Genomic DNA, 12,447 nt, shown 5'->3' with positions numbered 1-12,447 from the left:
AATAAAAATAGAAGCTGCTTAAGGGACATTCCTGTTTTCCTCACACAGAAAATGCCTCTTCTGATATGTTGCTTGCTGTGACAAAAATGTAGCATCTAAAAGCTTTAAAAAGTGTTGTTTGTGGTGGGTTTTCTGGGCTGTGTGGTTGTGGTCTGGTGGATCTTGTTCCTAACGTTTCTCCTGCATCTGTGGCTGGCATCTTCAGAGGTGTATCACAGAGGGAAGTCTGTTACACCCTGTGTCCAGTGAGAAGGGAATGTTGTAGTGGGGTATAAATTGTCATGTCTCCAGGTGGGAAACCAATCAGTAACTGTTTGTGTTTGGGTGTAACTTGCTATGCAAAGGTGTGGTTGATAGTATAATATTGCAGGTGGGGTTTTTTAAAAGTGTGTTTTTTCATGACTGTTTCTCTAACTCCTGGACAGATATATGGAGACTTAATTGGTTAGCATTCAGACAGTTAATTAAGATTAAAGAAGACAACAGACTTAATTTTTAAAAGCCATGTGTTGTAGCCTGAATAAATAAAACAAATGTCACCATCCTCATCGCCATATTTTGTTCATATAGAGCCGAAAATTACTAGGCTCTGTACAATACATAAAAAGATGACTCTGTGCCTGTAGGCTGACAATATGAAATCTGTTGATCTTGTGAGATCTAGAAGGCAGGAGAGGGAAGGAAACCAAAATCATCTTTATTTTGTATTATCGATTCCTGTTTGTTTCAGAATCCTTGGAAAGCAGTTTGCATGACTAGTTTTTAGTGTACTGAGAAAGGATCTGGGAGACCTGGGTTCAGATCACTGCTGTGCCAAGAAGCTTACCATATGACTTTGGGCCAGTCACTCTCAGCTTAGCCTACACCACGGGGTTCTTATGTAAGAATAAAAAGGGAAACCAGAGAGAACACAAATGGTGGCAAAAGAGAAGCAAGTTAGCTGTAAGGGAGGCAAAAAAGGATTATGAGGAACGCATGGCTGTGAACATCAAAACCAGCAACAAACAGTTCTTCAAGTACATCAAAAGCAGGAAGCCAGCAAGGGAAGCGGTAGGCCCGTTAGATGACAAAGGAACAAAGGGTGTGCTAAAAGATGACAGGGAGATTGCAGAAAAGCTGAATGAATTCTTTGCATCTGTCTTCACCCAAGAGGAGGTGAGGAAAATTCCTGCACCTGAACCAAGCTTCTTAGGAGGCGAATCCGAGGAACTAACGAAGATAGTGGTAGACAAGGAAGAAGTTCTGGCAGCCATTGATAAACTAAATGCTACCAAATCCCCTGGCCCAGATTGCATTCACCCAAGAGTTCTTAAAGAGCTCAAGCATGAAATTGCTGATGTTCTCACTTTAATATGCAACTTATCCTTGAAATCAGGCTCCATCCCTGAAGACTGGAAGATGGCCAATGTCACACCAATCTTTAAGAAAGGATCTAGGGGGGACCCGGGAAATTACAGGCCAGTCAGTTTGACATCTGTTCCTGGTAAATTAGTAGAATCTGTCATTAAAGATAAAATTATAAAACATGTACAAAAGCAAAACCTGCTGAGAAAGAGTCAGCATGGCTTTTGCAGAGGCAAATCCTGTCTTACAAACTTACTAGAGTTCTTTGAGGATGTAAATAGGCATGTGGATAAGGGGGAACCAGTGGACATTGTCTACTTGGATTTCCAAAAGGCTTTTGACAAAGTTCCTCACCAGAGACTATTGAGAAAACTCAGCAATGAAGGAATAAGAGGGGAAGTCCTCCTATGGATTAAAAACTGGTTGAGAAACAGGAAGCAAAGAGTGGGTGTAAATGGGAAATTCTCACAATGGAGAGATGTGGGGAGTGGTGTCCCCCAAGGATCCGTATTGGGACCAGTGCTCTTTAACCTATTCATTAATGACCTGGAAGTAGGGGTGGGTAGCGTGGTGGCCAAGTTTGCAGATGATACCAAATTATGTAGGGTGGTGAGAACCACAAAGGATTGCGAGGAGGTCCAAGCGGACCTTGATAAATTAGGTGAGTGGGCTAAGAAATGGCAAATGCAGTTCAATGTAGCAAAATGCAAAGTGATGCACATAGGGGCAAAAAATCCAAACTTCACATACACGCTACAGGGGTCAGTGCTATCAGTCACAGACCAGGAAAGGGATTTGGGCGTCTTAATTGATAGTTCCATGGGAATGTCAACTCAATGTATGGCAGCTGTGAAAAAGGCAAACTCTATGCTGGGGATAATCAGGAAAGGAATTGATAATAAAACTGCAAAGATTGTCATGCCCTTATATAAAGCTGTGGTGCGACCACACTTGGAGTACTGTGTTCAGTTCTGGTCACCACATCTCAAAAAGGATATTGAAGAGATAGAAAAAGTGCAGAGAAGGGCAACGAGGATGATTGCGGGACTGGAGCACCTTCCTTATGAGGAAAGGCTGCAGCGTTTGGGACTCTTTAGTTTGGAGAGGAGACGTCTGAGGGGGGATATGATTGAAGTCTATAAAATTATGCATGGGGTAGAAAATGTTGACAGAGAGAAATTTTTCTCTCTTTCTCACAATACTAGAACCAGGGGGCATTCATTGAAAATGCTGGGGGAAGAATTAGAACTAATAAAAGGAAACACTTCTTCACGCAACGTGTGATTGGTGTTTGGAATATGCTGCCACAGGAGGTGGTGATGGCCACTAACCTGGATAGCTTTAAAAGGGGCTTGGACAGATTTATGGAGGAGAAGTCAATTTATGGCTACCAATCTTGATCCTCTTTGATCTGAGATTGCAAATGCCTTAACAGTCCAGGTGCTTGGGAGCAACAGCCGCAGAAGGCCATTGCTTTCACATCCTACATGTGAACTCCCAAAGGCACCTGGTGGGCCACTGCGAGTAGCAGAGAGCTGGACTAGATGGACTCTGGTCTGATCCAGCTGGCTTGTTCTTATGTTCTTATGTTCTTATGAAAGGGAGAGCCGTGTGTCATCTGGAGCTTCTTGCAGGAGGCAGAGAATTAATCTGTCCTAGGAAGATATAATGTAGTTTTACTGCTAAAGCAAAGTGGGTTTGGCTTGCCTGGGTGGGAGAACTACCTGGAAGCCACAGAGTGAGAGTATAATGGATAGACTACTGAACTTTCATATAACCTATCTGTGGGTATTTGGAATATTGAAAATATGGGGGCCTTTTCCCCATGGTTTTGGGATACCATACACCTATGGTTTCCTTATGTGGACTGGTTTCTACAAATGGCTGTAAAAAAAGGAGTTAGTTTGTCCTGGAGAGCTGATTTACAAAGACATGCTAAATGACATAAATAATTGAAGAGCCAGCGTGCCATGGCACATAAAATACTGAATCTTATAATGCTGGACAACTTTATCCCAGCCTTTGTAATCAGGAAGCGACCCCCTGTCCACTCCAGAATTGCAGATAGTATGTGGCATGGCTTCCTTATCTGAACTACATGAATGTGTGATACACAACTTATTTACTGCCTTTGGATGAGACATATTACAGTCTAGTGAATTATCATAATATAGTCTGTGAGGTTTAGTGGGTGGACATGTGTCAGTCCTGTATTAGGGAGATATGGATTCAGGTCCTTGACAGAATATCACTGGATGACCTTGACAGTGTCAGTGCCTTTCACCCTAACCGGACCACAGAGTGATTGCAAATATAAACTGTTCTGAGCTGCTTCAAAACCAGAGCAGAATATAGCTGTAAGTACACAACAATCATTACATCACAGTTAATCTGCAATCCCCATTTTACTTAGCTTTCAGAGAGAGGGTTTAATCATTATGAAAACAAGATATCCATCATCAGAATGTCTGGGCAATGTTATCTAGTATAAAGGTGTGCAGTTCACAATTTGTTGAGGTTATATTCTGTCAACAGAACCCACTTGTTGATGTGAAAGGCAAGACACTGCAAGACTGGTTAATCTGGATCTTTATTATCAAAAAAACTCAGGTGCCTTAAGTGAAACTGACTTTCTCATGCGAAAACTTCTTTGCCTAAAGTGCTTCCAACTTATTAGTAGTTGAGGACTGATGATGTATTTTGTCTTTTCTATCTAAAGAAAGAACTTTTTAGTAAGAAATAGAAAATTGTGTGAACTTTCTTATTGTGTCAATTGGGCAGTTGTCATAGTGTGATGTGGCTGTGGCTCAATATTTGGTTTTCCATATGGGCATTCAGGGGGATAGTGGGCCAAGGGCCCAGAAAAACCACATGGTAGTGGCAGATAATTAAAAACCTGCCAAACTGTGGAAAGTTGATACAGTCATCCATTAGTGCAAGCAGACCTTCAAAATTTGTGACTCAACAGACCTGTTGAGTGACTCACTGAAGGTCAAGAAACCTCTTGTGTTTGCTGCAGAAGACTAAGCAAAAGGGTTGTTGGACATGTAGCAGCCAGGATACGTGGGACTGGATGTAATGTTAAACTCAGCTAAGACCAATGATCCTTTTTCATTAAGTTAGCTTCTGGAAACTAAAGGACTTTTTTGACCACTGGAGGAAGTCTTAAGGACATGCTTGGATCCAACCTGTGGTTGATAGACTAAATTTGAAGGCTTGTACAAAGCAAGTATTTCTTGAACACCACTTTTTTGATGGTTTGGTTACTGATGGAAGAGTGATCTACATTCCATTCTCCTTTTAATCTATCTATTATTTTATATAGTCTGCTTTTCTTTGGGTCACAGCAACCAGAAATGTTATAAATTACTTTTGTTGAGTTTTTCCAAATGGTTTGTTGACAGTTTAAGACAGTGAGATGAGCAGAATCTCTAGCATACATTTCAGACATTGCTGAAATAGACTGGGGAATCTAGGCTTTTGTGCTGTGTGTTAATGGTCTGTTCATGAGTGAGTACTTTGTCACTGTCTATGTTGTTAAACTCTTAAACAACAAATATTATTTAAAACATTTTATGCCACCTTTCCTCCCAACTTAAAGGTCCCCAAGGTGGTGAAAAACTAAGAACATTAAAACAAACTTATATATAAATATATTAAAACAATTATACAAACACACAAACTCATAAATGAGAAGGAGGGTCAATGAGGAAATGCCAGATAAAACAGTTTCTCTTCACCCACTTTTGAAAGACAACGATAGAAGCACACAGAATGTAGCTTTCTCACAATCAGATACTGATCTTTGCTTTTCAATTCTGAATTAGTAAGGGGAAAGTGTTCTTGCAGTTTCTAACAGAGATCAGAATCTCTAGTTCACACTTCAGGCACTTCTCAAGTAAACTGGGAAATCTGTCCTTTACGCTGAGTGTTAATGGTTTGTTTGTGAGGGAGTACCCAAACCCAGTTGTGAGGATAGGATTAGTCTGTGATAAGTGTTTCTTGTATTTGGGATTCCATGGAAGAGATCAGGAAGGCCCAGGTAATTTTGCACATGCCGTCTCATGGTTCTTATCATTACAAAAAAGAACAAAAGTGAAATCTGGAGAAAAATGCAGAGCTCCACTCTCCAAAGAGGCCATGTCGCCTATTGTTCTCTTCTTTTCCCATGGCTATTTCTGTTGCTAACAAAAGGAAATGTCAGGAAACTGAAGAAGTAAAAACATGGAACCAAGGAGAAGTGCTTTAGAGAAACTGCTCCTCGTGATCCATTTTCCTATTAAGGTTTTGAAAGCCCATGCACACCAGAAAATGTGTGTGAATTGCCCATCATACTTTATACCAGAAGTGAAGAAAGAAAAAGTACATTATACGACGCTGCTGCTTTACCTGTTTCTGGCTCTTTAACCATACACCGTTGGGATCTTCTTCCCTGTTCATGTTCTTCAAGTTTATGCCTGGTTATTAATAAGTCTCAAAGATGGCCTTGAGTATGCTTCCTGGCAATTGACCAACCTGCCTTCTTGAATCACAAGTTTGGAAATGTATTTTTTGGTTGCTTCCATTATTCCTTGTAACTGCAGCAGCTACTGAAGTGCAGGAACCCATTTCTAATGGTCTAACAGCTTTCCCCTTCCCTGTTCTTTCTGTTACAGAAGATGCTGGTGAAGCAGCAGGACCGCCTAGAAGAGCGTGAACAAGACATTGAACAGCAGCTATACAAATTGGAGTCTGACAAGCGGCTGGTTGAAGTAACTGGGATTATTTACTTTATTACACCTTTCCTGACATTAGAACCAAGAGCTGTGCCCACCCAATCTCCTTTGTCAGAGGGGTTCCTTGATAGGACATCTTGGAGGGAAGAGGGTCTCAGCCAGAAGTATAGTGAGAAGCTTACATACAGTGGTGGGCGGAGGATGGACTTGTACAGACAACCTATAGCAGTGGTGGCGAACCTATGGCACAGGTGCCAGAGGTGGCACTCAGAGCCCTCTCTGTGGGCATGCGTAAACAGAGTGCCCACCATACACATCTAGGCTGGCCTGGGCCGCTGGGCTCGATTATTAGCATTAAACCTAAGATCTAGTTTTGGGGAAGCAGTGTAGGTAACCCTGGTAAGCGCTCTTAAACCCCACTGATTTTCATGCGAAGAACTAAAGCGCAATCTTTTACCTGGGAGTAAGCTCGGTTGCTGGCAGTGGGGCTTGCTTCTGAGTAAACCCTCTTAGGGTCGTGATTCATCCATTGGAAGAGTTGCATAGTTGCTTCAAAGCCACCGACTACCACTAAGCTTACTCCCAAATAATGCACGCCTTGGAGCCAACCATTTTTTCTAAACTAAAACCTCAGTATTCAGGTTAAATTGCCATGTTGGCACTTTGTGATAAATAAGTGGGTTTTGGGTTGCAATTTGGGCACTCGGTCTCGAAAAGGTTCGCTATCACTGACTTATAGCATGGCTTCTCAGAAAGTTGCTATCCAACCAGAATATATGAAGTCTTACAGGAAGTCTTGTACAGAAAGAACAATAATGCAGGTTCTGCAAATTATTCTACCACCATTCCTATGCTGTTTGTGACTTTGTTTTGCAGGGACTACACCCCAGATATTTGGTCCTTGGCATGTAGGCCCTCCTGATTAAAACATCTAACTCTTTCCTTGCATGACTAGGGACAAAAAGCCTAAGACTCCTTGCTCACACCCACTTCCAATGTATTTTACCCAATTCTCCTTCCAGGGCCCTCCATCTGTTACTAGATGCCATTTTCTCTGAAACTGAGAGCATTGTCAAGCTATGGCCACTCTGTCCAATTTGTTTTTTTGAAATGCTTCCATATTCCTGCAGCCCCTTTAACATTCTAAAATATGCAACCCTTCATTACTTAATAACTACACTAGAAGAAATGGGCAGAGCTAAGGAGCAACCTCCCCATTATATGAAGTGTGATATGAACTGAACATGGGCGTTTCTCCGTCTCCTTTCCATTTTATCAGGAGAAAGTGAACCAGCTGAAAGATGAGGTACGTCTACAGTATGAGAAGATGCACCAGATTCTTGATGAAGATTTGCGCAAAACCATGGAGATTCTAGACAAGGCTCAGGCTAAGTTCTGCAATGAGAACGCTGCCCAGGTGTTGCACCTCAGCGAGCGCATGCAGGAAGCTAAGAAGCTGCTCAGCTCCGTTCAGGTCATGTATGACAAGACCGAGGACATCAACTTCATGAAGGTGACGTGAGGGTATCGGGAGAAAGGGAGGGTCATGATGAGCATTTGGTGGTGGTATAAAGAAAGATGTGGGAATTGAAGGTGGCAGTCTGAACCCAGTATTGACTGCTTCCAATTCTCCATCTGCCTTAGTATGGCGATTGCATCTTCATCCTCACTCTCATGTATCTCTTTCCTCTCTTGCTTCTTCAAGGTTGTGTGGGCTGCCCATCCATTACCATTTGCAGAGTTCCCTGGGGCATTTCCACCCATACTTTCCTTATGGAGCTCAAGCTGATGATCATAGCTTGCTTTAACCTCACCTGCCATGGCTATCCCAGCTAGAGTCCAAATCAGGGGAGGGGGGCCAAACCCACCTCTGGGGCTGATTCAGCCTTTTACTGATGCAGGCGCCCGGATATCCTGTTGGCACAAGTGGCAAATTTGCTGCTGGAGGGGGTAGATACACAAATGCCTGAGAGCCACGCAGCTCCACAGCACCCAACCCCGGAAGCGGCCGCCATGTCCCAGCTCTGGCAGTGCAGGTTGCTGTGCTGGTGTGGCTGGGGGCAGTCTGGGGATATTCCTGGGGTGGAGCCAACCTTAGTAAGCTTCCAGTCAAGTTTTGGCACCAAGAGTGCAGGGCTCTGGCCCTTGGATGGTGTAAATCCATTGAGTCCAATGGAGGGCTTTCTGGTGGCGTGTTTTTTTGCTGTTTTTTCTCCCTCCTTGCACCTTCAGAAAGTCCTCTGGAGGCAGTAGGGCAGTGCCAAAGTGCCACCATCCTTGATTGCCCAGGCTTCTGGGGTGGGCTGCTATTCTCGTATGCGTTTGCCTGTAGTATCCCATTATTAGTCATTTTGTTGTAGGAAAAGATTAGTTCACCAGGAAAAGCAAAAGGATGAAAGTGCTTTCTTCTTCCATTCCTTTAATATAGCAGTGCAACCACTATTCGTCCATTTTCATACACCACCTAGTCCCTTAACCGAGAATCAGAAATGTCAGAAAGAGTTTGTACATCTGTTGGGAAATGTAGCAGGTCTTTGCTGTTCAAGTAAAGTGAACCAAGATGTGGTTAGCTTCTTCTTCTTCTCTCCTGCCTACAAATGACTTAACTGTTTGGCATTAACCTATCAGACACACCCTCAGTCACCTGCATGTTACATGAGTTACCTGTATAAATATTAATATTATTGATTATGTCTTCATAATAAGTCCCTACTGACCTTTTTTCCCCCTGCACGTTGTACCACACCCTTTGATCTAATGTGTGGTGAAGTCATCCTTACCCATTGACAGGGTGACTCAGACAGCAGACTACTTCTGGGCAATTACCTCAATTGCATGGACTCAGAGATGTACAGCGACATTTGTTAGGACTGCTTCTCATTTTGTACTTTTTTTTGGATGCCCAAAAACAAAGTGTGTGGGCCCTATATTAATTCCAAATAGAGCATGCATTTCAATGATTATTGTTTTAATGATCAAAATACATGGAAAGTCATTAAGGAAAGCACTGGGCTTCTGCTTCTGGGTATGTTATCAGTACTCCATGTGGTACAGGCAGGAGGGTTAGACAAGAAACAAGTTCAAATCTTCCCTCTCTCAATCCTGCAACTTTCTGGGTAATGTTAAACCAGTTGTCATTTGTCAGTCTATATATTTGTGGTTATTATGAGGATTGTTGGGAGAATGATCTGCAAATGGCCTTGGTTGATCTAAATGAGAGAAGGTTGTAATGCAAATGACAGTGAATCCAAGGCACCATTTTAAGAGACATCATGCAGCTAACTTTCTGAAGCTATGTGGGTCCACATCTGAAGATGGGGTCAGGCCCCTAACTTACAGGAATATTATGTAAAATAAGGGAGGTCTGAAAATCCTGTGCAAGCTAGGGTTTATTAAGGGTTAAGGCAAACAGAGAACCACTGGCAGCCTTAAAAACCATCAATCAATCAGAAAAATTGTTAGTGAATGTCTACAACTTGGAGTGAAGTTTCTCCTGGGAAAATCCAGGCAAGCTTCCTTGGGTACACAAAGAAGGGTTTTGTTATTCAGATTCTGCTTTAATAGTTTGTTGTGATGTAAGACTTCCCTCACTGCTGATGATACATAGACATGACCTCAGAGGGTTTCCCAAGATCAAATCTTCCCATGCTATTCAAGAAATGGTTGAATAAAAAGGTCACTTCAGACCTTGTACTTGCGGTAAGCACCCCCCTCTGAGGCTAATCTAAAACTCACAAAGACCAGATGGTGTACTCCTCGGTTTAGAAGATATATCCTTGACCGCTTGATCAGTGCTACCTGTCAAAAGAAGGCGTTCAAAGTAAATCTCAGCAGCTGACTTATAGGGTCTTTGCACCTTAGTATAGTGTATGCTTCCGTCTGGGCTGTTCCATCTCTATTGCCAAAATTGTGCTGTGCAATAGATATTTAAAACAAGATCAGTCAAATGGTCATCTTGATAGCAAATTTAAACATTAGCTTTGCTAGAATGCAGGATGGTTAGCTGGAAGTGCCTTTGAAGAGAGTTTGTGTGTGCAAAGAAGTGGACTAGAGAAGCATATGAAGGTTAGAATAATTTTGTGCTTTAGAGACCACAGACTGAAACTTCAGACTGTAGCTGAAGTGATAGGTAAAAGCTTAGAATTAGTCTTGTGCAGCAAATCCAGTCTTGGACTGAGGCCTTGCCTTGAATTAAAGAATTACTAGGTGGTTTCTGTCTAGCATGCCTGGTTCCTGCAGAGAGAGTATGAGCAACCTTCATTTAGGCTTATGAAGCCAGCCTTTTTTGTTCTACCTTTGTCATCCAGAAGGACTACAGGGGGAACATACCCTTCCAAAAATTATTCAGTTTCTCTGAAAGTGGCCCTACTTTTTAGCAATTAACTCAATTGTTGGTCTTCCCTTTGAACAGTTTATACCTGACTGGTCAATTGGATTTATCAATAACTTGCCATTTATACAACACCTTAATTTTGTAAAGTAGTTCAGTATTGGTATCTCCATAAATCAGTGTAAGGTGTTGCCAGATACCACCAAGATGAATAGTCAGCTCATCTAGGTAAATTTCAGCAGTGTCCCTCCCAGATCTCAAACAGAAATTATTCTTAGGCTTGTTATCTGATATCATTTTGCTGGGGATTGAACATCCAATCTTCTGCATGCAAGCTTGTGCTTTTCTTCAGAACAGTCCTTTCCAGGCCGTGCTGCATGTTTTTGAAGCTGGTTGTGGTGAGTGGGGAGGGTCTTGGGAAACCAAAGAACTGATGAGAACAGCAGAGAAGTCATCAGGTTTGGATGTAGTGAAGACGCTGGGCTATGAGACTGCTGCATGACTGTCAGCTTTTGATTTCATTTTCTCTGTTGCCTTCCAGAATACCAAGTCAGTGAAAATCTTAATGGATAGGTAAGAAATTCATTTCTGAGTAGTTTGGTTTTGGATGAAGCCGGATGCATATGTTTCATATAGCAAGTCCAGATGATCTCCTGGGAATGGAGCTAAAGTGACTTACTGACGGCTGGGAGGGTTTGGGGCAAACTGGTGTTCCACCTTCTGCTGCTTAGTACACTGTGATGGGATCTACTTTGGGCTATCATATTCCAGAAAAAAATATTAAGTTCTGTCCCAGTCAGCTACAGCCATGGGCTGGGAATAGTATTGCTACAGCTAAATTCTGATATCTTTAGTTTAAGAATAATGTTTAAGATTAACAGTGGAAAATTGGCCCAAGTTCTGATCAAAGTCACAAAAAAAACTGTTCTTTGGGAAGGAACTTTCCAGTAAAGTATTAACTAAACACAATCTGTTTAGCTTTCTATAAGGAAGGCTAAGAAGAAATTGGATTATAATGCCCCGGCATGTTCACAGGAAAAAAATGGGATGTTTTCATAGTGGGAAATCAGATAACTAACTGTATAAAGTCCAGTTAGATCTTAATGTGTATTTATAATCTGTGAGGCAGGAAGTTTACCTTGCAAGACTCAAATCTGGACTGAAATAAGATATGCATTGAATGGATCCCATTTCTTAACATGCAGTTTCAACTGCCCTTGAGACCTGCTTTATAGAGCCATCCTAAACAGAGTTATATACTCCTCTAAACCCACTTACTTCAGTAGCCTTAGCAGAGTGTAGCTCTGCCTAGAATGGCACGGGTGGTATCTGTTATATGCAAACCAGAGAAAGGTACAAACTATTCAAATTTGTTAACCATCTTGGTGACCCTGATGAGGGCAGAAAGGCAGGGTATAAATTTTGTAAATAAACAACTATTATGGTATTGGTTTGCATTTGGTTCTACTCTGTGCATCCAGACTCAATTCTGAGGAGGTCCAAGAGCATGGAGCCCTTTTCCAATTCACCAATCTGTGTTGGACATCCTAATTGGTTGAAAGAAAAAGGCTGTGTGTAAAGGAAAAAGTTCAGTGTATAGAATCAAGGCAGAGGACAGTGGCTTCTCCTAAATGGAGAAAGGGAGACAATGTCAGGAAATTATCTACCTCACATTTGTCTCTTCATGGGGCTTAAGCTGATTTTAGGGACAAGGTTCCCCATGGGAGAGGCAGGAGGGAAATACAAATGTTTTTCATCTGCTGTCAGAAGATCAAAAGGAAACACAGTTCTTTGGTTTGTAATATACTGCAATGTTCCTTTAAGGACCCAGAATTGCACAGGAGGCAGCCTGCCCCCTCCCAAGATCGGCCATCTCAACTCTAAGCTCTTCCTGAATGAGATTGCCAAGAAGGAGAAACAGCTGAGGAAGCTGCTGGAAGGTGAGTGTTGCCTCCCCAGTCCTTCTTGGTCTTGTCTGTGCTTGGACAAATCCTCACTGGCATGAACAGCAGCCCTAGAGGGAAGATTATTGTACCTTTCTGCCATCTGAATTTTGGT

General features: G+C 42.2%; 1 protein-coding gene across 1 annotated transcript in view; it reads left to right on the top strand.

Annotated features, from left to right (window-relative positions):
• Positions 1–12,447, top strand: part of TRIM8 (tripartite motif containing 8) — a 73,850-nt gene that overhangs the window by 55,779 nt on the left and 5,624 nt on the right. The window contains exons 3-6 of the mRNA XM_048505578.1: positions 6,000–6,095; positions 7,339–7,572; positions 10,931–10,962; positions 12,214–12,329. Of these exons, the coding sequence (XP_048361535.1) occupies positions 6,000–6,095; positions 7,339–7,572; positions 10,931–10,962; positions 12,214–12,329 (478 nt within the window). The remainder of the gene's footprint in view (positions 1–5,999; positions 6,096–7,338; positions 7,573–10,930; positions 10,963–12,213; positions 12,330–12,447) is intronic.

This window comes from Sphaerodactylus townsendi, linkage group LG08, assembly GCF_021028975.2.
Source record: "Sphaerodactylus townsendi isolate TG3544 linkage group LG08, MPM_Stown_v2.3, whole genome shotgun sequence".
Lineage (NCBI taxonomy): Eukaryota > Metazoa > Chordata > Lepidosauria > Squamata > Sphaerodactylidae > Sphaerodactylus > Sphaerodactylus townsendi.
This window is presented reverse-complemented; position numbering and strand designations above follow the sequence as displayed.